At 44.1% G+C, this 26,892-nt stretch overlaps 1 protein-coding gene across 1 annotated transcript; it reads right to left on the minus strand.

Moving 5' to 3' along the window:
* Positions 1–318: 318 nt before the first annotated feature.
* LOC306789326 (vasoactive intestinal polypeptide receptor 2-like) lies at positions 319–26,497 on the minus strand (the record flags this gene model as incomplete). Its single annotated transcript, XM_079285223.1, has 13 exons — positions 319–492; positions 984–1,025; positions 1,151–1,280; positions 1,804–1,895; positions 3,346–3,415; positions 3,911–3,971; positions 4,830–4,980; positions 5,559–5,691; positions 6,679–6,776; positions 7,579–7,670; positions 9,092–9,205; positions 11,278–11,383; positions 26,450–26,497. 13 exons carry the CDS (start codon positions 26,495–26,497, stop codon positions 319–321), a joined length of 1,311 nt encoding a protein of 436 aa, XP_079141349.1.
* Positions 26,498–26,892: the final 395 nt, after the last annotated feature.

The raw sequence follows: 26,892 nt of genomic DNA on the forward strand, positions 1-26,892 counted from the left end.
TACCTCACAGGTCATGGAAAAACTGACAAAATACGAGGTTGCTGGAGATCCGATCTTTCTTGGCTTGCACAGTTAACACAATGTAAAAACTAATCACAAGCACACACAAGCACACCCTCAAAGGATGGATCGGAACTGCTTCAGGTCCACTTAAGGTACACGTTGAAGGCTCGCAGAGATTTGTAAAGCTAAAACCAAAATATGCTCTGGGACGATGTGCAGGTCCCACCCATGTGGTACTTCACCTCAACTTTGTGTTGAAATCATTTTGTAAAAACTATTGGACCTGGAGACTGTTTGTTTTATCCCCTCAGGTCCTCACAGCACTACGGTCTCTGACCGCAGGATGGACTGGGTTCGGGAGTTGCGGTGAAACTGCACCATGTGATCTGAACCGTTCCTGGAGGCGAAGGTGCTGTTGAAGTGGTGGTCTCTGCTCAGACGGCAGTTCAGACATATACTCCGCCACTTTCTCTGTAGCTCGCCCTGAACCTGCAAAACCAGATAAACAAATGTGGCTTTTTTTTACTAAATAAATGTAAGTGTTACTGATAGAAAAGTGATGAAACTTCCACCAGCTTTCCAAAGCACCGAACCACTCGTTTACCCACATGCTCTTGATGAATAATATAATTCAAAATTATTTTAAAAGGAAAAAAATGATACAATTTCAACACACTAAAAAATGTTGCTCCGACCAAATAAAAATAGAATTTACTGCCCATCATATGTTTCCACTGCAGACCACATTGAAATGAAGCTGCATATTTTTAAGTAAGCGTGGTATCAGCTCAACGCAGACATTTTAATGGGAATCTTTTAAAACGATATCATTTTTTCCGTCACTTAGCAATCAAATGCTGAAAAGGACATCATGATTTATGCAAATTGATGTTAACTTAAAGGGCCACGCTCAGCTTTTGCTTGTCGTTAACATTACTAAACACTACTGCACTACCAAATTTCATGTAAGTAAAGCTTACCTCACTGTTCAGGAAACAGTACAGAATGGCCACCACCAGACCCTGAAGACAACAACACAGCAATGTTAAAAAATCACAAATGATTCAACATTTAAATAGTCAATTTATAACATCAACACATTTTAATGAGAATAACATTGTGGGTGAAGGGACGAATGAAACCGCACCTGAAAGGATCCGAGGGCCAGATCAAAGAATATTTTATAAGCTTCTGCGATGGATTCACTGAGCGAAACGAAGACCACGTAGTGGATCCCGAACAGAGGGATCAGCAGGAGAGTAGACTTGGCCAATCTCCTGAGAGAAAAACAGCAATGAATCGTTATTTGTAGCACCATTAATGTGTAAAAGATTTCGCGTTTGTTCCTACTCGAGCCAATCTCCTGGGAATGCGTATAAATAGCACAACATTTCCGATATTGCCATGCGTCATATTTTACGCATTTAAGGCTTTTCGCATTGACATTTTACATCACCTCGCTAGGCAACACAACCACCAAGTTAGGTTGAGGGAAAACATCAAGGTTGGGCATGAAACAAGTGAGTAAACTAAGTAAAATACATACGGAAGCAACAGGAAAACATGTCACAAACGTCCCTTTAAAATAAAAACCCACTTTGGGACACCGGCCTCCTGGTTGAAAGTCCTGTTTGTTTGACCCATTTACAATGGGTACAATGGGACGGATGAAAATGTTCTGGGTGGCTCAGATTATCTGTTGTTGTTTGGTTTTTTTTAGGGGCATTTGGCTGACTATTACCTACACAAGCTTACACTGACAAACAAGCAGGTTTAGCGTCTGTGCCCCTTGTGAGATACCTGTATTGTGATTGGTCGTTGCCGCCCACGTCAGGACACCTCAGCTTCTGAACCAAGATCCGAATGATGCTGATGAAGAGGATAAAGTTCACCTTGGAGACAGGGAGGAAAAACAACAGAGCTATTAGATTGACTGAAGAGAGTCAGAAAAACACACGAGGGAGGATTTTATTTTTGCTGTGTTGCACAGTTTTCCACCCACAGAAAGCAATGAATGAAAAGTTAAGGCAGAAACACAGCAAAACAGCAAGTGGGTGCTCCGTGCAGAGAGAGACGATTGACGGACTTTAAATATTTTTCTCTGGCGCATTTGCTCGTGAATTTGTTAGCTAAAAGACTGTTAGCTTGAAGACTATTAGCTTAAAGACTGTTAGCTTAAAGATTATTATCTTAAAGACTGTTAGTTTAAAGACTATTAGCTTAAAGACTGTTAGTTTAAAGACTATTAGCTTAAATACTATTAGCTTAAAGACTGTTAGTTTACAGACTATTAGCTTAAAGACTGTTAGTTTAAAGACTATTAGCTTAAAGACTGTTAGCTTAAAGACTGTTAGCTTAAAGATTATTAGCTTAAAGACTATTAGCTTAAATACTATTAGCTTAAAGACTATTAGCTTAAAGACTATTAGCTTAAAGACTGTTAGTTTAAAGACTATTAGCTTAAAGACTGTTAGTTTAAAGACTATTAGCTTAAAGACTGTTAGTTTAAAGACTATTAGCTTAAAGACTATTAGCTTAAAGACTTAGTTTAAAGACTATTCGCTTAAAGACTTAGTTTAAAGACTATTAGCTTAAAGACTGTTAGCTTGAAGACTATTAGCTTAAAGACTATTAGCTTAAATACTATTAGCTTAAAGACTGTTAGCTTAAAGACTATTAGCTTAAATACTATTAGCTTAAAGACTGTTAGTTTAAAGACTATTCGCTTAAAGACTCTTAGCTTAAAGACTGTTAGCTTAAAGACTGTCAGCTAAAAGACACATTTTAGTGATTGACATATTTAAGCCTTTATTTTCTTCACATGCTAAAGCTGTATCCAATCTGTTTAAGAGGACTTTGCCGATCACCTCAGTTTGTCCTCATCTTCAAGAGTTTATTTATTTACTAAAAAGTAGAAGATATTATTTAAAAGATGAATAAGTTACCTAAGAACGCAGCAAAACATCGCACTACAATTACTTGTTCATGTAGCTATCATTTATTTCAAAATGTAACCAGCAAACAGCACATTACTTTACTTCTATCTCTTCTACAAGAATTATCAACTTAATTTCAATGGTTTAAATTGTTTTACGTCGGTCTGAAATCCAGTGGTAATTGTTTCAGAAATTTGCTCAGATTTTGGGTGGTTACACTGTCGATCGAACACACTGCTTTTTTGAAAAGCTTGACAGGCGTAGAAACAGTTATTGAAGGAGGGGAGGGGTTAGCATATATATCCTTCATATCATCATCCATTTCTTTCCACGTGGAAGTGCTTTTATAACTGACAAGCATGCGAAACACCTGCAAACAAACAGCAGGTAATGAACCTCAACCTACCATGATGGAGAATCCGATTGGTCCGTTGATCACCCAGTTGGGTATGGGGTTGTCATTTCTCTCCCAGCACCTGAAGGCACCATAAATAACCATAATGTAACTTTCATAGCACATATATATTATATAAGTGTGGATGGTTGCTAGCAGAAGGAGAACCAGGCTGCTACATACTCAATGTATTTTCAGCAGATCTGAAAGTTTGATGTGTTTGCTGTGCTTTCCTGTCAGACCGCTGCTCTGTCCTAATTCTGTAAACCGAGCTGGCTTAATCTAATCGATGAAATGTAATTTGTTGATTTAATGAAATGCAATCCCCAAACCACGTCTCCTATCGCATAATGAAGTAGAAAATAATAAACTAAAATAAATTCCAAAGAGTGAGTGACGTGCGTTCATATATCCATTTGACAAAACAAAATACATGTGATAATTAATCAGACAACACACAGCATGCACATTGCTGTCATACAATTTGTATCTGTGTGGAAGGACGTTCAGATGTGCACATAGGACCAAATCTGAATCACATTTCCATGCTGATGAGTGATTGGTTGGCGACACTCACCCTGTATCCTCCAGATAAATCCTCGTCATCACCCACGCAGAGACGAACACCGTGGGGATTCCTGCAAAACGCCACGAGGAAAACACAGATATGAAGGAGCTAAAACGTTACATATCTGCGTGTTTGATTGTTTAAATATCATACGGAAGAATAACATTGATTTCATTCTCTTTTTCTTCTTCTAATCATATCCTTACTTCATATCATAAATAATAATAATGTGTTTCTTCATAGATGATGTGAATACCATATAAAGATTCGAAGTTGTTGACACAAATATAAGGAAATATATATTACAGTTAGCACACTTTGAAACCCCATCACATGACTTCACACTTTTAATTATCTTTTGCAATATAATTATTTCATATTAAAACATTAAACCAATTCTGTTGGACATCAAATCATGTCATGAGTTTTATGAAAAGCACCAAACTAAGTATATTACGTGGAAAGCACGAGTGAAAAGTGGTCATACCGACAAGTAAATGTTGTTTAAAGCTGCATTAATCTGTTGGCCACTAGGGGGCAGAAAAACTCAAAAACAAGCTGATACGGTGGCAAACAGCTGCTTATTCACACACCCAGCAGACATCAAGCCACACTACGGCCCCACTGGAGTCGTGTTTGTTTTACATTTACGTGCAGATTTTACTGAGTTAACATACTTATTTTAAGCCCAAGCATGTTTTTTTTCTAATCCTAAAGTGGTTTTGTTGTGTTACGTGGTGTAAAATGACATGGGGAAAGCCTAAAATGCTAGAAAATAACATGAATTGGAGAATGTCATTGCAATGAGATCGGGTTTGTTCAAACATCTTCAAAAGATAAGATTGAGCATAAAAAAATAAAATTAATGATGCTAAGTTAATTCCTCTTGATCCAATAATGCTGAACCTCAAATTAAATACAAGCTCACCCCAGCCGATGAACATGTAGACGATGAAGTGGCTGTTCTCGGAGAAGATGACGACCAGCAGCGTGTGGAGGTACAGACCCTCCACCAGCAGCCAGAAGAAGTTGGCCATGATGAAGTACTGGAAGAACACCAGGCTGGCTTTACATCCCACCTGAATAACACAAGGGTCAAACATCTCGACTATGGACTTTGGCTCCGACCAACAAATGGAAAATGTCGTATTACTGCAGATAAAAAATGAACCTTCAAGTCCTTTTGTCATATCAACCTCGAGTGCACATCCTGGGCTGCATGTGACCAGTGTTGGTGCTTCCACAGAGACACTGAGGGCTTATCAGGCAATAACGCTAATTATTCTGATATGTGGGGCAATAAGTGAGTTCACCAGCAGGATGAGCTTTAGTTTGTAGTTCACGACGTTACATGCAGCGAGTAGATGAGAATATTAAGGTCAGAGCGCCCCGACAGTATTCCTTCAATTACCACGGAGACGTTTCCTCTCCAATGTAAGAAGCAAATGAAGGCAAGTAGAGGAGGGACGTTAAGGGGGAAGAGTCGGCTTCAGGATGAAGTAAAAAAAGATATATTCCAAAGCCTGCAGAGTATAAGGTAACAACAAGTCATGCCAACTGAATCAAACCCTGGTATCAGTAAATTAACTGTGACAGTAGATCCATTTCCTGTTTCTCTTTAGGACACGACTCGGGCCTCGGTGGCGGCGGACCTCACCAGTGACGGCTGGTTGGAGCACTGCGTGGTTCGGTTGAAGAGGATGTCGTCTTTCACCAGCACGGCCACGGCTCTCAGGACGAAGGAGAGGAAGAGGTTGAGGTGGATGTAGTTCCTGGTGCAGTGGAGCTTCCTGTGGAGACGTTACACGCATACACAACGTACAGATTATAGAAAATGAAAACGTGTTCTGTTGATAAAGACTGAATGTGTAGAATGTTGATACCAATGGTGTTGAAATCAACACCAGCCGTTCTCGTCAGTAATTAATCAAGTAGTTTTTTCCGTGCTGGTCTTGTGTTCATCTCGTTCAGGCCTTTCCACAGTGGGAGCGTGGCTTTTCTTTGGAGCGAAGTTGCACGTGAACAAAAAAAGAGACGTTTTCTTCCGGAACAAGGTTGATTTTTTTGGAGCTTTCGCAGCACGAATAAACCAATCGCATTGTGCGTAACAAACATATTCTAAATGTATAATGTACAACAACACGGAGACTCCGTAGTCTAAACCAAGACGGAAAACTTTATTACTCCTTTCAATCTTGACAAAAACAGCTCAGACCAGATCCGCTCCTTCTAATCGTACCTTTTGCAATAGAAGCCGTAGACGTATGATATGTATCGTGCATAATTCACATTCTCGTATTTTTTAGTCACGCCCAGGTGTTGCCAGTGTTTTCAACAAGATAGCATCACAACAGTGTAGCTTCACAAAACTTGTGTATTTGAGATGAAAGGCGACGGCGGGCGTGGAGGCCCTTCAGCCCCCGTTGTGGTTTGTGTAATCCAAGGCGGCAACATCTGTCTTAACAATTGCATTCTCTCTAGTGACCACCAGGGGGCGACTCCTCTGGTTGTATAGAAGTCTATGAGAAAATGACTCTACTTCTCTCTTGATTTATTCCCTCAGTAAACATTGTAAACATGAGTTTATGTCTCAATCTCTAGTTTCAAGTCTTCTTCAATACAGCATGATGTTCATTTAGTACATTATGGTCCATTTAGAGTCACACAGACCATAAAGCAGGGGATGCTTTAGGGCGGGGCTTACTGTGATTGACAGGTCTCTTCTACACGATGTCCACTCAGGCTTTTATTTCATGTGATAATATTGTAACATTTACCGGAACAGACAGAGGATGGCGCTCCCTGTGGTGAGGGCGATCAAAGACAGACTGTGACCCAGAGTGTACAACGTCTTCACCACCACGTAGAAGACCAGCTGCAGAGACGGAGAGAGGAGAGGAACATGGTCAAACGTCTTCTTTCAGAAACTTAGCCAGGTGCTCAGTCCTGTGCTCCGTGGAAACTACTGGTCTCTGGGGGAGAGAGAGAGAGAGAGAGAGGCAGGACAGCACAATGGGCAATTCAGCAAAGCCATTCGTGACACAAAACGAGCCAAACGAGCAAAGTGAACAGGAGGAAGCTGCTGGCAGGAGGTTCAATTTGACACAAACATATTTGATGAAAAGTTTGATCATTTCCAAAAGAACAATCATGTTTTGTTTCCCATCATACTTTCTTCTCCAAGAATAATCGTTTCAAAAATATCTGCAAAATCTTTTGAGGCAGCTCACAAAGCAAATCATCTTGAAGGGAAAGTCAAAGAGATATCAGCAATGAATGCACCGTCACATATTCAGAGTTCTGTCGTCACTCCGCCCTCAAATCTAGACTGCAATTCATTCAATTGAAACGATCCTTATTTTAAATGTAAATGGCTGCTATTATAAACACATCCTGGGACTCACAGAATTACACTTTTGTAAAACCAAATTGCTCCCAATGACGCCAGTCAGGGGGAGCTGCTCACATTTAAACATGCGTCACACTGCTGATGACCCTTTAAAGATCCCCGTGTTAATTAACAGACGAGCCCTGCAGGCTTCATCAATTACAGGCCACTAACGGGTCACGTTGCGTTGCAGCTGTTCCCGCTGCGCACTCGCAGACTGTTGGTGTTCAGGTGACATTTACAGCAAGGACAGACGGAGAAGAAGACGGCGTGAAGACGGCGACGGCACCTTGTCCTGGATGGCGTCCGAGCCACAAGCGCTGGTGATGTTCGGGAAAACGTCCGACCATCCCGCTGACGTGCAGTTCCTGCTGATGTTACCTGCGAGAGACGGAGAGAGACGAAGAGAGACGGAGAGAGACGGAGAGAGACGGCTGCGAATTATCTTCACACAAAAACACCAACTTAGAATTAGTGTTTTACATTTGGTAACATCAGATGTGTGTTGTTGTGTTGTAGATCTACTGTGTGTCCTGTTTATGTGTCAGCATGGGGAGGTTTGCCCGGTTGTTGGTTTTGTCCTACTTTTAAAGGACTCGCGTGGATTTAGTGGCATCTGGCACTTGAACACCACTGCTTTTCTTGACAAGCTGCTCTGTGAAGCGTTCAAACCACAGACTGTATGTAAGAAGTGGACGTAGTCATCCTGAGGTCATCCGTTTGTTTGAGGACTGATGCAATGAAGCCTTGAGTTTGGAGATTTCACCGTCGCCTTCTTGGATTACGGCCTTCAGTGGTTTGTGTAACACTTTCTTTCTCCAGCACAAAGAGGGACGACTGTGCCAGATGTGGATTCTGGAAGCATTTTTCAAGACTGTAAATTCATGTTTTTCTTTTAATGACATAAGGACATCAATGTTCCTAAACACAGCAGCATGGTCATTTGACAATTATCGTTTTAAATTCAAATTTCAGATCAAAACTAGAATTAAATTTGCCAAATGTAAAATGCGGTGTACTTATTGTTGCATCGGGATTAACAATCTAACCTCAGACAATATATCAACCACAGGGTCCAGTTCCACGAGGATAGATATGTCCAGTGCGTGCGGCTTCATGAAGCTGACATCGAGAATGTGTTTCTGTCTTTTTTGGTCGTGATTGGAAAGAGATTCCAGCCAATGTTCATCTTATACAAACTTTGTTTTTGTATATTTCATCGTAGAAACTTTCTGGGTTTTGGATCCGTCTCTGCCGGGCGAGCGTCTGAGTGAGCGTTTGGCTCTGACATCGTGTTTAGTCATCGATCAAGAGCACGGCCTCGGAGCGGACATCCAAGCTGCCATCTGGTCACTGGCTGGGTAAAAAAACAAAGATCCACGCAGAACTGTGGGACGCAACGAGGGCAGAGAGCCTCCTCAGTTTAGATACTCATCCCTCATGACATCACCTTCTTTGAGCTTGGAAACAGCTGAATGAATGAGGACCATGTGATGTGATCGAAAGCTGCAGGGCAGCAGCGAAATGGACTTCGTGGTGAGACTTCATGAAGAGGAATGAACTTTCTTTTCTTCTGTGAAGCAACAGTTATTCTTCATACCTGATGTTACAGTACGTCCAATAATCCAGATGCTGGATGAGCCGTAAGACTAACACATCAATGACGACACACGATCGACCAGCTTAAATCTACAGTTCAGTCCAGCATTCATTCTGCTCCCAAATCATCTCCCTGTTTATAACATTGAATATGAAATAAATAAACCCATCAATGAATGTACATCAGTGAATTAGTGACCCACCGTTTCTGCCGAATACAGTCGTGAGGACTCGGGGACAGGCGATGGTGACGGTCTCTCCAACCTCGGTTTGCTCCCAGCATGCAATGCTGTCCCACGTTCCTTTGCATCCCGGCTCTGTCGGGAAAAAGACGGAAAACCGGCTCAATGAGATTGAAAATTTTATTTGCAAATAAATTAAATTTCCTGGCGACTTTTATGATTAGTTGTGTGTTTAGAAACCCTTAAATATTACAGCACAAATTCAGATGCTATTCACATCTGTTCAAACCCAAATAACGTATTTGTATTCGGTGTATTGTATTCATATTGTATTCATCCCTTTGAGAGACCTGGACAAAAACTGCAAAAGAATATTTGGAAAACTCAAACAGCTCATCACAACAATTAAATACAGCACGTTAAAAGAAGAAGTTATATCCTGTTTCAAACGATGACACTCATTAAGCATTATGGATTTGTCACATCCTTTCCTTAAATCGCACAGAGACATATGTAGAGGATCTAAGCGCTATCCGTGCAGAATACAAGGGAGGATACAAAAAAAACCTCACAAAGCTGAATGAAGCTACAGCATAAAGACTCAGCTGCACTTCCAGCTTCGTTGATGAACCACGGGCCAAAGCCTTTGTATCTGACTTCATCAGTTGATTTTCGGACACTGGTACCTCGACAGTATTCCATGTAACTTTCGATAATGGTAGCTCCATTTACTACGTCACTTCCTCCGAATGCAAAAAGATTCAACGTATCCGTGGTTTGCAGGAACCTACAATCCAACATTTGTTTCCCGGAAAACTGTAATTATTTTTCTTACTTTCCTCTTTATTCCATCATCTCCATTTCTTTCTTTCTGCCCTTCTGTCTGTCTTTCTGCCTTTATTGTTCCTCTGTCCTCGTTTCCTTAGTTCCCTTCCATTAATCCTTGTCCTTTCCTTCTTTTCCTTCTTTGCTTCCTTTCTTCTGTTTTTCCCGAATCATTTCCTTCTTTCCTTCATTACTTGATGTCTGTATTACGTCTTTTTCTTCCTTCCTTTCTTCTTTTGCACCTCAATGTCAGGAATGCAAGAGGCAAAGGACAGAAGCAGTCTGGTTGGAAGTGCTCTGACCTTTGACCTCCTTTAAACTCGCTCCTATTGTGTTTGTAATGTGGGAAGCTGCCTGTAAATGGCCTGAACCAACGCTGACTAGAAAAGTGAGTGAAGGTGCAAAAGAGAGGAAACGGCACCGAGAGGGCAAGAGAGGACAAAAAAAGAGCAAGAGGGGACAGATGTCTTTGGGCTAAAACATCCAAACTCACCAGCGCATGAAGAAAAAGCCCATCTACCCGCTGAGTGACTCAATGCTCTCTCTGTTCGCTTTCACAGAAACCAAATGCACAACAGCAGCCCACATCTGGGGGAATCCTCCTCCTCTGGTTTCTCTATTCCCAGTCGGCCGACGAAACGGACTGTTTTAAATGTTACAACCACGAATTGTTAAAATACTGTTTGCAACCAAATTAAAGAAACAAGTGCTGTCCCCAGAACCTTTTCACCCGCAGACAACTTGACCCACGTTCATATTATTTTGTGTGCTGAGATTTCCCCTCACAGAAACGTATCGTCACTCTTTAACAGCGAGCCGGCTGCAGCCTCAGTGTGTCGTCTTCTTCTCTTCCGTTCCAAAATAGTTTATACATTATTGTTTGTACTTCATCCTGTTCGCACTGGGAGCACTGTAGCTTCGCCTGCACATCTTGTCAGTAAAGCTCCGCTCTGCAACATTAAAATATGCTTTTTTGAAGACCAAAAAAAAAAAAACATCCAGAGCTGCGACCATATCTGACTACATGTGGAAGAAGTAGCGTTATGTTGTAATGCCTGCACTCAGCAGGCTGTGTGTAATATATGAGTTTATATTCACAGAAACAAATGCTGACACGCTGTATTTTTTAAGAAGTCACATGAATAATTATCTCCCAACCAGAGATTAACCTTCAACAGATGACAATAAAGAAGTGAAATAACACGGTGAAGGATGCATACACAGTCGCTTTCTACAATACAGAACGTGACAAATAAACTCTACTTGTGCTCAGTGTTCTGAGTGTTGAGGTCCGGTTCAGCTCCACAGAGTTTCTCAGGTTGAGTCTGTGTTCGTAGAGGAGGTGGCGTTTAGTTAAAGCCTAGTTTAGTGATGATTGTGACCTTTATGGCTGCCGGCAGCATCCTCCTCCCTCAGCCTCCTCACACACTCCGCCTGGTCTCTCGCCACCTCCAACAGGAAGTTACAGGTTGGATGTCGCCCGTCAACCTGTGGAGGAAGAAGTCAAATATTATTATTATTATTATGATTATATTTAAGGGGTGACGATCTCCTGACAGACACATTGTTAGCAGTGAGTATTTGCCGTCCATTTCAAGAACTCACACAGCCTTTAAGATGAGGAAAAAAACAGAGACTGCAAAAACAATACTGGACGAACAGCAAACCATCCTCCACATATTTTAATATCACCATCAAAACACCAAAATCAAGAATCCTGAATGCGAGGAACGTGCTCACATTTAAACCAAATCAAATGAGCTGAACGCAGCTCACACTGACTCTGAGAGTGTTTTATATCACACAGCAGAATATTGTGAAATTCACCAGGCAAGATGACTAAAAACCAACACTTCTATTTACTGCAGCGGCATGGACACACACACACACACACACACACACACACACACACACACACACACACACACACACACACGCACACACACACACACACACACACACGCGCACGCACGCACACACACACACACGCACACACACACCAACTGATTTTTTCCGGTTTTTGGAGGTTAAATAGAAAAAGCATTTGACTATATTTCAACGTGAAGCTGTTCTTTACGTGTTTAAATGAAATGCTGTTGAAGTTAAGGTAATATGACCAAAACACGATACAAAACAATAAATCTTTATTTTCCACCAGGTTGGAAAATGTGTATTCGGCTCAACAAACAGGAAACAGAATACAAACATAAAAGCAGGTGGTGGGTAAAAAAAAGAAAATATACAAATACATACCGGTCATGTTACACAAACATTAATGGCACCTGGGATGTCCAAAAACACTTCAACTGAACTTAAAGCTCCAGCATAGGTTTGATTCAGTCTCCAGGTTTACTGAGGCAAGAAAAGTACTTGAAGTTACTTTCAATAAATATGTTTTTTAAATAACTAAGTTTCCAGCGGGACAGGTCAGCGGTCTCCTGAGTGACAGTCCTGTGTTTGTCCGACACATCCAACCTCCGCTACCACCCTCAGCTGGCTCTTCATGCTCCGTCAGGTGCTCTGAGCGTTTAACAATGACGCAGATGTGTTTACGCTGGATGGAGGTGAAAGGCCGCCGAGTCTCGAACGGACGCTAACGGCTTCCTCGATGTGTTTGATGAGTTGGGAGTGAGAGCTGGCTGGCAGGTCATGAAGGGTCAGTTTGCCTAAATAACAAGCAGGAAAATTGCTCTTTCCAAAAAATGTCCATTCGTTTGCACAATGAACATAATAAAGTTTTAAACAGTCGACGTATCCTCATAACGGTTTGTACCTTACGAAAAGTTACTTTCATTTTTGGTGCGTTTTCCTCCGAATGTCCTGACAACACGTGTCAATTTCCGCTCGATCTGCACGCGGTCCTTTCAAAGTAAACCTCAGAAGAAAGAGGACACATGCGCTCTCTTCAATCACCGCTGCGCTTTAAAAAGACCATCGATGGGCTGCAGTTTGTGTGTTTTTTTTTTGCATTTTCTTGGCTGCACTTCCCCGAAAGGTCACGTGTCAATCAAACAGTGGAGGCAGTGCTGTAATGAAGTGTGAGTTCCTCAGTCACGCCGTCTCTTTCTGCTCATCCTCACTTCTTCTATTTACTTCCAGACGAACCAGAAACTGCATCGCTTCCTGTTCGCCCGAGCTTTCTTCTTCTTTTGTCTTCCTGACAGCGATGGTTCAGCTGATGCACGCCAGGCTGAGTCACTGGTGTTCTATTTCATCCTTACTGACCGCCAGAGGCAGTGCTTAACACTGGATGTATCCCGTCTCGCGCATGCGCAGGTCGAATATTTATATCAACAAAGTCACGTGTGACCTCGGATGACCACCGTCATCTATAAGTTCCGGTGTCATCCTGAGCTCAGTCCTTTTTTTCTTCTCGCGTCGCAGGTTAGCTACCATGGTAGCTTAAACAAGGATGTGTCTACGATCAAGACATATTAGAGCTCGTCGCTGTAGCCTTGTGACTACCGGTCGGAGTTGCGGTTCTCTCGCCCTCCAAAGGCTGCGACGAGCTGTCCCTCTTCGGAGGGAACGGTGTGTTCGCCGTTCGGACATCGAGCCCCGGACTGGTGGCCGCCCCTATAAGTCGGTCGTCACCAGTCTGATAAGGGTCAGCTAAGTCGTGATGACAGCAATCGGTAAGATCGATTAACATTGTTTTCTATAACAGTTGTTTGTTCCACGGTTGGCAGAGCGCTTCCGCTCTAGTAATCGAGTGGCGCGCTAACGAGAGCGTAGAATTACGCTGTCGGCCCGCCCTTCACAGTGTTACGGCTATCACAGTTAGCAGAGTGTTCCTGCTCAGGCAAACTTTGTGAGACACTAGTCCGCATTGGCGTTGTGTACATGGAGATTTAATCTTTACATCTGACGTAATTCGCAGTTAGCAGTGTCTTCACTCAGGCTAACTTGGATGCTAGCTGGCTAGCTAAACAAAGCTGATACTGGGGCTGTAGCCATCAACTTTGTATCCTTACAGCTGTCACAGTTAACAGAGCGTCCTCGCTCAGGTTAACTCAGTGGGAAACTAGCTAAAACAAAAGCTGATACTGGGACTGCGTCCATCAACTTTGTATCCTTACGGCTGTCACAGTTAACAGAGCTGTCACAGTTAACAGAGCGTCCTCGCTCAGGTTAACTCAGTGGGAAACTAGCTAAACAGAGCTGATACTGGGACTGCGTCCATCAACTTTGTATCCTTACGGCTGTCACAGTTAACAGAGCGTCCTCGCTCAGGTTAACTCAGTGGAAAACTAGCTAAACAAAGCTGATACTGGGGCTGTAGCCATCAACTTTGTATCCTTACAGCTGTCACAGTTAACAGAGCGTCCTCGCTCAGGTTAACTCAGTGGGAAACTAGCTAAACAAAAGCTGAGACTGGGACTGCGTCCAGCAACTTTGTATCCTTACGGCTGTCACAGTTAACAGAGCGTCCTCGCTCAGGTTAACTCAGTGGGAAACTAGATAAACAAAGCTGGTACTGGGGCTGTGGCCATCAACTTTGTAGCATTACAACGATCACAGTTAGCGGAATGTGCTCGCTCAGGCTAACTCGGTGAATGCTAGTTATACTAAATCAACATTGAGGTTGTGCCCATTGATGGTTTTGACGCATTACGGCTGTCGAGTTCGCTCCGGCTAACTAGACTAAGCTAATACTCTGTGTGTCCATTGATTGTTGTAAACATTATGGACATATCGGTAGCGGATATCAGTTAGCAGAGTGCCCTCGCTCAGGCTAACTGGTAGCACACCAAGAGTTACAGCACCTGTCCAAGTGGAGAGTGTCCTCGCACTGTAAGGACTGTGGGTTTTTTTGTCCGTTTTCACAGTAGCAGAGTGCTCTCGCTCAAGCTAACTGGTGGGGCACCAATATCTGCAGCAACTATCCGAGTGAAGAGAGTGTCCTCGCTCCCCTCTCACTAGGAGAACTGTTTTCCTGACCTGTTTCACAGTAGCAGAGTGCTCTCGCTCGCTCAAGCTAACTGGTGGGACACCAATATCTGCAGCAGCTGTCTTAGTGAAGAGTGTCCTCGCTCCCCTCTCACTGTAAGGACTGTGTTCTTTTTGTCCGTTTTCACAGTAGCAGAGTGCTCTCGCTCAAGCTAACTGGTGGGACACCAATATCGGCAGCAACTAGTTTAGTGAAGAGTGTCCTCGCCCCTCTCACTATAAGGACTTTGCCTGACCTGTTTCCACAGTGGCAGAGTGCTCTCGCTCAAGCTAACTGGTGGGACACCAATATCTGCAGCAACTATCTTAGTGAAGAGAGTGGGCTTAGAGAGTGTCCTCGCCCCTCTCACTATAAGGACTTTGCCTGACCTGTTTCCGCAGTTGCAGAGTGCTCTCGCTCAGGCTAACTGGTGGGTCACCAATATCCGCAGCGGCTGGCTAAGGGAAGAGTGTCCGAAGGATCACTCGCCACTGACTGCCCCCTGCCTGTTCTCTCAACCTTCAGCAGAGCGCTCTCGCTCGGACTGATTGGGAATTCCGCATAAACTAGTGGGACAAGGGTTCCACCAGTATCGCGGCCATGTTCAACTCTCCCGGCTGTAGGACCTGTATAGCTCCTCTTCAGCCGGAGGACGGCCCTGACCTCTTGCCCTAGCAGGGAGAACCCAGGCAGGACCTGCGGCATCACGCCTTGAGCAGTAAGGTCTGCTAGGCTGGCCGAAGTGGAACACCTGATGCGGGAGGTCTACCTCCCCCTGTCAGGGCAGCTGAATCCAGACCAACCTACCCTGGTCATTGGTATGGCGCTTGCACGCCGGGCATACACAGCAGCTGGAGCATCCACCTGTGAGTGCCTTCTTCAGGCACCTTCCCGCCCTCACCACCTTTTCTGTTCCTCCCTCCGAGGAATATCTGAGGGAGTTGCGTGCATGGTGGAGACACCAGGGCTCTCTCCCGCCTTACATCAGACCATGCAGGAGGTGGCAAATCTGGCCTTGCACGTATGCCAGCCAGTTCGACGACTATGGCGTCCATCAGTTTCCCCTGAGGAGACTCTGAGGCCCGATGCCAGGTGCCCTCGACCCAATGTCGGGTCAAAGATGACCTGCTATCCAGGGCTTAGGACACAGCAGCGCTGTGCACCGTATCGACAACTCCCTCTCCCACCTCATGCTTTCCCTCGCAGATTCTCTGCAGCGGGCTACTTCGACGCTTCTGCTCAGTGATGCTTCATTGCAGGCGTTTGCGCTCATATCGAGGGAACGTGGATGGATGATGTCCACCCTGGTTCAGACTCGCCGCCAGGTTTGGCTGGCGCAGTCACCCCTATCTGAGACATGTAGGAGGACCCTCCATACTGTCCCAGTGGAGCCTGGTGAGCTGTTCGAGTCAGCTGCTGTACAGGCGCTTCAGCGGACTGTTAGAGCTAGCCAGACCTGGCAGCAGTTCTCTGGTCTTTGCAGGGACATGCCTGCACCCCCAGACCTAGGGGTCCCATTTTTGGCCCACAAGGCCGTTTCTCAGCCTCCAGCTTACCCTAGTAGCGCAACAGGCCTCGGCGTCCTGCTGAGAGGCCGGACCGCTACCTATACAACCCTACTTACGTCCCCGTCCCCCCCGGCAGGGGTGCCAGGAGATGTCTCCAGGCCGGCTGTCAGGGTTCTTTCTCCCATCAGCGGATTTCCAAGGGAGAGTGGTGCACGTCTATCGACGCCTGTTCCCATGGTGCGTCACCACAACTTTCAGTCCTGGGTGCTTCCATTCGGACTCTCCCATCTCCCCATGGGTGTCCACAGTGTGTTACTGCTGTCCTTTCCCCCTGCAATCGCAGGGCGTGAGCATACTGCCGTACTTAGACGACTGGCTGACCTAGGCGCCGTCCCGGCTTCAGGCGCCACAGGACACTGCTCGCCTTCTCTCACATGGCCCGGTAGGCCTCAAGGTGAACATGGAGAGGAGCTACCTGAGCCCTTCTCAGAGCATAACCTTCATTAGGGTGGCCCTATGAGGGCCTGTCTGTCGCCCCAGTGCGGATGGCTGAACAGCCTTCACTTGGATGCCAAGTGGCACAGATACAGGGCAATAATATTATCGAAACAGTGTCTATTCATCTATTCACTATCCCCATGGAGGGAGTGCATATCTGGCGAACAGTGTCCCAGGAACCGAGCCCCAGGGGCTCGGTTCCATTCCACCAGGAGATTGTCACAACAGTTACCTGCCTCTCAAGGCGGGTGCAGGGTGACAGAACGGGACAGCCTGGGGGCAGTTGTCTGCTGAAAGACCGCAGGTCCAGGTTCTAGAGCTAGCGCTCGAGCACTTCCTTCCATGTTGAAGGGAAAGCATGTGCTTGTCCGGTGGACAGCACCTCTGCTGTGATTTCCCATGAACTATCGATGGGGCACCAGATCTGCAGAAGTTGCTACGGGGATCACCGTGGCCTTCTGACTTGGGAGGCCCCTCGCCTGACCAGCCTGTGGGCAATGTACCCACCAGGAGAATGGAACAAGGTTGTGGTTTCCTGTTCCGTTACAAGCCTCCACCGGGAGAGTGGCGGCTGCAGCCAGACGTGTCGACCCACTGCCCCCACTGGGTCTCCCTGACGGAGGACCAGCCCTCTGGGTCAAGATGCCCTGGCTCACACGTGGCCAGAGGATCTTCTTTATGCCTTTCCACCATTCCCTCTGCTTTTGCTGTAAGCTTGTCAGAGTTCTTCCCCGACAGGAGGGATCTCCTGTCGCAACTAGAGGGTCGGATTTGGCATTCCAATCCCTGCCGCCTTCAATTAGGGGTCACGGGAGGGCCCGACCGTATGCTGAGTGGCTGCATAGAACCAGTCTGACGGACTATTCTGAATGCCAGTGCGCGGTCTACCTGCCTGCAGTACAAGAAACAGGTGGAAGCTGTTCTCCGACTAGTGTGCGGCTCAGAACAAGGTCCCAGTACAGCGCCCCGTGCCTGCTGTACTGAGTTTCTACAGTCTCTCCTGGATAAGGGCCGGTCTCCCCTGCATGGGACCTACCCTTGGTACTGGACAGCTTATGCTTGTCCTTTTGAACCCCTGGCACAGGCGGAGCCTAGATGGCTATCAGCAAGACGGTTTTCTCCTTGCTGTCAATTCAGCTCAATGTGGGGGCGAGCTGCATGCCCTATCAGTGGAAGAATCATGTCTGAGGTGGAACTCAGATGGCTTGGGTGTCACTTTCTGGCCTAAGGCAGTGTTTCTCCCAAGGGGGTGGATACGGTCACATATAAACCGGCCTATCCAGCTGGCAAAGTTGACCCCCCCCCCCTCCCCCATCGGGAGAGGAGAGGTCAAGGCTGCTGTGCCCAGTGTGGGCCCTCAGAGCTTATATGGCAGCCACCGCCTGCATAGTCAGTTATGGTGAGCCTAAGAAGGGCTGTGCTCCTTTTTAAGGGAAAAAGGAAAAACGGCACCTGTCCCACTGGATAGTGGAGGCCATTGCCGATACATACAAGGCGAGCGGCTGCGCTCGGCCATCCGGGGTGAAGGGTCACTACCAAGAGTGTCTCCACACCGAGGGCAAGCCTGAGTGGTGTGCCTGTGGGGGATACATGTGCGGCGGCCTCATGGGCATCGCCGAGCACATTCACCAAACACTACAGAGTTAACGTTGCCGGCCCTCACCCACTGGGGAGGGTTCTTGGCCAATTTTCTCTGCCGGAGCTATAAGGGGTAGTTACTGTGCTTCCTCGTGACTCTTTTGGTATAAGTCATCCAGTGTTAAGCACTGCCTCTGGCGGTCAGTAAGGATGAAATAGAACGAAAGTTACGGACGTAACTACGGTTCTATGAATCCTGGATGACCGCCAGAGTTCTTGGTCACTCGGAATCCCGTGAACTCGCGAGAAGATTCCATAGGACTGAGCTCAGGATGACACCGGAACTTATAGATGACGGTGGTCATCCGAGGTCACACGTGACTTTGTTGATATAAATATTCGACCTGCGCATGCGCGAGACGGGATACATCCAGTGTTAAGCACTGCCTCTGGCGGTCATCCAGGATTCATAGAACCGTAGTTACGTCCGTAACTTTCGTTTTACAGCAGCCCGCAAAACTGACATTTATTTACATGTGAGTGTGGGTGAAGATTCATTTGACAGCTGGATGGAAACACTGTTTGTCTCTTTCTCTTTCTCACGCACCAGAGAATCGATCTTGGCCAGATGCTGCTTTCAGTGGCTTCCACCAGCTCTAATTTATTTTCCATTCCACTAATCTCATATTGTTTTGACTCAGAGCTTTGGTGTTTGAAGTCAAAGAAATTTGGCATTTTTTCCACACCTGTCTCAGAGCTCCGTGTCTGATGCAGGAGCAACATATTTATCACAGTGCTGGATGGCTGCCGCAGCCAATTTCAATATTTCATCTTCCAGAAGTTCCATGTCAGATAAATAGAGAGAAAGTGAACTCCTCAGAGACTACGTTTATACATGCACACTCAACTCCCATCATTACTCAGAATATAGTGGATTTGATGTGGTTCATGTAAACATCATATTCTCTTTGGATATTCTGAGTGAGGCCTGATTCCGAATGGAGCAGATTCAAAATGAAACACGTGTGATATGTTGATATTCTGGCTTTAGGAGCATTCTTTGGACATGTGTACAGCACATTATGAATACGCGTCCCAATAGAGCTTTGTACGGCACTTTGTGGCCTCTTTCCTGTTTACGACCAGCTGTGTGGATTGAACACAAACCAACTGGCCAATAGTTTACAAAGCTGGAGAGATACATGCTCAAAAACCACAGACTGTTTATAAGAAGTGGACGTCGTCGTCGAGACGTCACTCATTGCTTTGTGGACTTCCTTTTTGAAGCATCGAGTTTGGTGATTTGGCCATCGCAACCTGTGGACGGAGGTGGCCATATTTGGAATGCGGAGAAGAGACACTGCATACGCCTCTGGCAGCAACCTGTCAATCAGCGTGTAGCCCCGCCCTAAAGCATCCCCTGCTTTATGGTCTGTGTGACTCTAAATGGACCATAATGTACTAAATGAACATCATGCTGTATTGAAGAAGACTTGAAACTAGAGATTGAGACATAAACTCATGTTTACAATGTTTACTGAGGGAATAAATCAAGAGAGAAGTAGAGTCATTTTCTATAGACTTCTATACAACCAGAGGAGTCGCCCCCTGGTGGACACTAGAGAGAATGCAGCTTTCACACATGAAGCATTTGCTTCACTTTTCAAAACCGGAAGTTGACGCCTGTTCTCCTACACGCCTGGACGACCGGAGAAGTTTCAGTCAGTTTGCAATCTGCGACCTCACCACTAGATGCCGCCACATCCTACGAACTGGACCTTTATATGTTGCTTCAGTGCATTTCTGTACCTTATGTAAAAGCCTTCTGAACTTGCTTTAATGGGATGACTAATCACTGTGTAATATCATACGCCATATCATCCCAAAACAAATCCTTGATGTGTTGTTTATCGGGGAAATTAATCACATTCTTCAACTGTGGATGAAACCCTGAACGCCTCCAGTGTAAATGTGGTGTCAGACGTCAACAAATAGGCAGTTTAATGTGTAACGGATCCCCAAAGCAAAGACTTTCTGTAAAAGAGTGTTCACAGTGTGTGTGTGTGTGTGTGTGTGTACGAGTGTGTGGGCAGCCTATTAAGAGACAAAGCTTCTATCATATTGCACAAAATGTGGTTTCCTGATTTTCTTTTAGCACAACAACCACACTCCAGGGGCGACTTAGAGATTATGAGGCTCGCTTCTTCCAACAAGCTCAGAACTGTGTTTCACTTCAAAAATCCACTGTTAAGCTCTGACGTTATGATTTTTAATATTCACTGAAAAATCTTTATATCTTTATGTTACACAGGGATTTACACCGGGCTTGTTCAAGCTTCAGTGCCTTGCTCAAAGGCCTCTGCTCGGGCACTTCTCCAGCTGGTCCATTGGGTAACAAGCCTGCTGGTCTCTCCTTCATGCCACAGCTGCCCCCAAATCCAAGTCATGGAACTAAAGTGAGACTCTACGGATCCAGAGAATTAGGACTGTTAGGACCATCTGCTCACGGGTTCCAGCATCACGGAGGGATTTCACTCCTCGAGGTCCATCAGAGCAGAGTCTCTCAACTTAAAGTCCAATTCTGATATTCTTGAATATTTCGTAAGCAGGATCAGAAGTTGGTTTATTGTCAAGTTGGTTTTCACAGACAAGGTTTCGTATTTTGCTGAATAAAGTTCACAATAAACATAATCATGAAAATAGAAATGTACAATATGTGAAATATACAGTAGTAAGATATATTGAGCGTGACATTTTACATTGTAAGAGCAAGCAGCAACCATTGCTTCATGTCTCAAACCTGCATTCTCTCTAATGTCCACCAGGGGGCGACTCCTCTGGTTGTATAGAAATAGACTCTACTTCTCTCTTGATTTATTATCATATTGATTACCTGAGCATGACCAGACGTACTGTAAAAAAATGACAGTGAAGCAACAGAAAAGAAGCAAAGGAAACAATAAGTAGCCCAATTATCCATAATAACAATAATGACAACATATAGTGAGCAAACAAAACAGGAAACTGTGAAAACTGAGAAAACACTATCTTTGCTTTCAGAGCCATTGTCTGAAAACTGAAACCAAATATTTGTGCTCTAGTGATGTCATCACTAAGAATGATTGGGCTCAGGGCTGGTTTTTGGTCTTTTCATGGGATTTGTTGAACAAAAGAACGAGTGTTTGGAACAATATGCAGCGTCAGTCCCATTGAGGTCTATTTAGCTGATGCTTTTATTCATATGTGAGTTAAAGTGGAATAAACCTTCATTCAAACCGACACCAAAAGAGAGCCCTTAATATGTTTAGTGCCTCTATTATATTCTGCCGTGTTGTGTGCGTATAATGGAGGCGAGTGTTTCGTATCATTGCGTTAGCGTTCTGTGCTGAATCATAACGGGCTGCTCCCTGTGGCCTGAATACAACAAGACAGCAGACAGCTTTCCTTGGAAAAGATATTACCCCGAAACTCGCAAACATGAAATTATGAACAGCGTGGGCAACTTCAAAGGTTTGTTGACCAAAGGGTGAGTTTTGTTTCTGGATCTTTTAGATACTCAGGAATGAAATAATGTTGTCGTCTCTCTAAAACATTCAGATGTGGAATGAAGAAGAGTACAGTACATCACTTGTATGGATTTATTCTGACTGACGCTTTATTAAATACATGATAAAAGTAGTTCTATAAAATAAATAAAGTTCTATCAATCTAAACCCATTAGTGTCCGTGCGTCCTGTAATGGAGATGAAAATGTGGATTCTTCCAGTTGGTGGTCAAAGGCAGACGACCAGCTCGGTTTCACTGCTGGATGGATGGATGGATGCACACTGAATTATTCATGTTACAGATGCTGTGCACTCAGACCTGCGGGTTTCATTGACTTCTCTTATGTCAGAAGATCTTCTGACTCCAACAACAGATACTTTCAAACTCCCATATGTGAGGTCAAACGTCTGTCTTTTTATATTTTCACAATCATTATCTAAACTGAAATGAATAATAATTTCCTGCTACAATTTCCAATCCAGAATAACGATAATGTGAAATGGGTTCATCCTTTTGGCTCATTTGGTTACGGGACCTTCGTCAACATAACAAACACACACTGTAACACTTCAATGTACATTTACAGTGAAACTACTGTATTATTTGTATACTGTACATCGCTGTGAAAGCAATGCATTCTGGGAGTCATAACACTTGCTCCCATGATCCCAAAGGTGAAGTATTTCTTTTCACTGCTTAAATTTGACAAATAAAAATAAGATAAAAGTACATTTTGGTTGTTACTGTCTTTCTCTGATACGGTACTGTACTGTCATTTGCGCAAAGTCTTGATGGTTAAACTGCTGGCAGTAAAATACTTTAATAAATGTTGATTACAGTAAGATGCCGTATTCTTTTGATGCAGTAGAGATACTGTAAATTGTACAGTGTCTTGCTGCAAGGCTTTAAAAACAACACTGTTAACTGACGGTTGGATATGGGAATCGAATAGCGGTCTCCTGTGTTAAAGTCTGATGTTTTGTTGATAACGTCATGAATACCACAACCTCTGGAGGTCTTTGTCACGTGAACATTTAGCAGTGGGAGAAAGAATCATAGTGTCACGATATGTTCTGTGGCAATATTGTATCATTACACAGACGCCAAGTATCAATCTTTTGTTGTATAAACGAATAATATTACAAATACAAATGAAGACTTGTTAACAAAAGTCCACTTCAGTCTCATTTAAGTGGCATATCATTAACACGACACGGCGGCACAAACACTTTCACCGTGTAACGCCGCGAGACGAGCGGCTTTATATTTATCTCCACCACCATGCGGCACTTAAAAGAGTTCCAGCACTCCGAAGGTGGTAGAAGCTCTTGTCAACCCGCAGAGAGAAAGAGAATGCAGTTATCCTTCCAGTGACGGGGAAACATGTACAGCAGTAAACCGACTGCAGGAGCCTGAACCCCCACACAGCCTGCAGAGATAAATCAATACATTTCCATGTGAGCGCGGAGGCCGCTATGTGATCCCACCGTGAGTCTCGGGTGACTCATCCCATTCGCTTCCTCGAAAACACCGACCGGCACCACAACCATCACCTGGCTGGCTCCATTAGTGAACGGCTTCAGGACCACTATGCGTTTTCTTTGGACCTCGCCTCTGCGAGTATCTAAAGAATGAATGTGTCTGGACCATGATGCAGATCAAGAGTCATCAGTGTTCTGCTGCTCTGATGTGAAGGTTTAGACCTCTGGATAACTGCTCAACCTCTGGCATCAGTTTAATCTGACCGGTTCCTCTCATTACAGCCCCGTGTGCCGTTTAAAATCAGCTCTCTGACAGAAACTACACTAAATCTCACACAATTCTTACTGCATTTTAATTGGGAAAAAAACATCCTAATTAAAAAGGACTGAGCTGAAAAGTCCGGGCCAATCACTAAAATATAAAACCAGCACAGCAGGCGGGAAAACCCTGGTCTACGTTAGTGTGGCATCGATTTATGGCGTCCAAATCCATTATGTTCCAGTGTAATTAACACACACACACACACACACACACACACCCTTTACACACAACAACCAGCGCTATCCGTCTGAGAATAACTCACAATAATAATTACTGTTCATGCATAATGAATAATGTGGGATTACTATTCCTCATTCCATGGGATATTTGGGATATTTAGGGTAATGTATGTTAAATAAAACTAAAGAAAAATGCATTTGAATGCTTATGTGGATGTCGTTTACCATGTCCATGATCAGACTTGGTTATTTTAGTTGATGGTATATCGGAGAGGGATTCCGCCTCAGTTGCTGTTCCTGAAGTTTCTTCATCATGAAGCACTAACTTTGCATTTCACTGCATTTTATTGCTTTTGGTGAATCTCTAGAGATTCCATACTTCAAAAGCATACAAATAATTGGAGAAAGGGATTTCTTTTCTTCTTCTCTTAATGAAGACAGTTTTAGCAGACGCGTGGTTTCTCTGTTATCTGCCGCTGATTTTCCAGACACCCGGTACTTTTGGTTCTGCCCAATGATATCAGATGAAATCCCCACAGATGACCTGGCACAGCGTTGGCGGTGAAAAGGTTTTTCAACACGAACCCTCCTCTGTGTCTGCGGCGCACTCGTGTTCAGACGGAGTTAATATACCACAGCGGCCAGGAGCCTCGGCCACACCTGACAGAGGCAAATATAGGCTTAACCTTTTTAACTCTTAATTATCACACCATAATTATGTTTTAGTTCGATGTATTCTCGTTGAACAGGTTCGTACGATATCTACGATATTTTGCTGTCACACGAGCTATCTGTGCGCCTGCTAAAGCCCCCGTGGTGTCAACAAAAGCACTTGGTCAGCTTTAGGAAAAGGTCGTGGTTTGGGTTCAAATAACTGTGGCGGTAACGTTACTTCAGTACGGAAGTTTTTGCCCAATCTATGAATATGATGAAAAATAACAGCCTGCAAATCCAATATTGCCTTGAAGCTGCCACTGAGCAGCATACCGAGCTTTTTGGTTTGAATAGGGAAGCATCATCAGATCATGTATTACAATATGTCCCATTTCTGCACAACTTCAAACAAACATCTCACGGATCAAAGCCTCCTTTTGGAAAGAGCTTTGTTCTCGTTTCAAACATTTACACCAAACGCCATCGACTTCAATGTGAATGTACTGTGAGGGTAAAGGAATGAACGATAAGCAACAATGTGTCCCGAGTTACAGCCAAACTCAATCCAATGATCCAGTTTCACAACGGCATCCATCCCACATTCCTAAGTGCCCTCGAGCAAGAGACACACGTCATCCCTCCCGGAATAGAAGTGGGGAAGAGAGAGGAGGGATGGGCGGACGAGTCTGTGTGAAAGGGGGTTTGTGTACTTTAGGTGGCAGTGTTCCTCCGTGAGATAATTAAACCCTCACATTTGTTTTGGGTGATGTGAACATGTTGAGCCCAGTCTGCTTTCAGTCAGAGGAGGATTATGGGAAGAGAGCTGTGCTTATCCTGTGAGGTGGATCAACACTGGAAAAAAGGGAAGTGAGACAATAGCTGCAGGACGGCAGTACAACTGAATATCTTTGTGGTATTTGACTGTTCCACCAAACGAGACCAATGTTCAGTCATTTTCTCATAGACTTCTATATAACCAGAGGAGTCGCCCCCTGGTGGACACTAGAGAGAATGCAGCTTTAAGACACTTCAGCCAAAAAAAGTCCAAGCTGACATATTAACAATGGAAATGTTTTGTATATCCATGTTATGATGATGCTTCCCTATTCAAACCAAACAATTCCAAAATGTAAAGTTATATCTCTGTTCTCTTTGGCGCCACCTGTGGTGATAATTAGTAATTGCAGGTTTTTTTTTTGCCTCTTTGTTTCTTTATTCTTTGGATTCGTAGTTCTTTTAGAAGTTTCATCGTCTGTAGTCATCGCTACTTTCTCTGTTCGTTCGGCCATAATAACCGTTTCCTCAAAAGCAGAGATCGAAACACATTTAAATAAATGTTCGTAATACTTCAAATACAACTCTCATAAGTGAGCCATGGGTTCGGCCACTATTGTGTTGCCTCATTCAATAGACCATGACTAAACAGACATTTATTCAAATCCTTGAGATTATTACTTTAATATAAGAGCAAATATTGAAATAGAAAACAGAATTTAGGGCATTTTTTTGCTTTAAAAAAATGACTTCGAAAATAAGTAAATAACTGTCACCTTAAGAGAAGATAATGAGCAGTTAATTGAGGATGAAAACAATAAATTGCAGCACTGTAATTACGTCATCACAATCAAAGGTCTTCTCCATGTTCTTATAGGAATATTTCAATCACAAGATAATTTGAATATTACAAGCAATATTAATGTGATATTTCATAATACTCTCAATAACCTTGTATATGTGTCTTTACTTGTCAGTGGGAATATTAAAATGGTTGGCAAAAAGTAGGAATCTGAGCTTTATTCCTGCTCTAAAACACCATTAATATTCAGCATTGTTTAGTGGAGGAGAGAAAGAGACTCACCGGGAAACACGTCGAGAAACACAAGGTGAGGAAGAGCAAACTTTTCATCCTCACTCCTCAGCTAGAAGTCGGTCTCAGGTCGGAGAGATGCAGATGAAGAATAAGAAAAGAGGAGACTTCATTTAAACTCCACTTCTGACTTCCTTCATCCCGTTCAAAGGATCCGGATCTTGTTTTAATTCCATTCATGTGGAAGAAGAAGAAAAAAAAGCGCATTCAAATGAAAAGGAGGAGAAGCTGGTGATGTTCTGTATCCACACTGATCACCTGCACTGAGCGGAGTGAGCGGAGAGATCAGTGACCCGCAGCTGCATTCACTGTCACCGCGCAATGACAGGCACCGAGACTTCCGGTAGTGGTTTTCAAAATAAAACCTTTATTGAGGATTAGTATCCGATATATAGGACTGTAAGTATGAAATATCAGCTTGCACAAAGTGCATC

Source organism: Melanostigma gelatinosum, assembly GCF_949748355.1.
Source record: "Melanostigma gelatinosum genome assembly, chromosome: 15".
In the NCBI taxonomy this organism is placed as follows: domain Eukaryota; kingdom Metazoa; phylum Chordata; class Actinopteri; order Perciformes; family Zoarcidae; genus Melanostigma; species Melanostigma gelatinosum.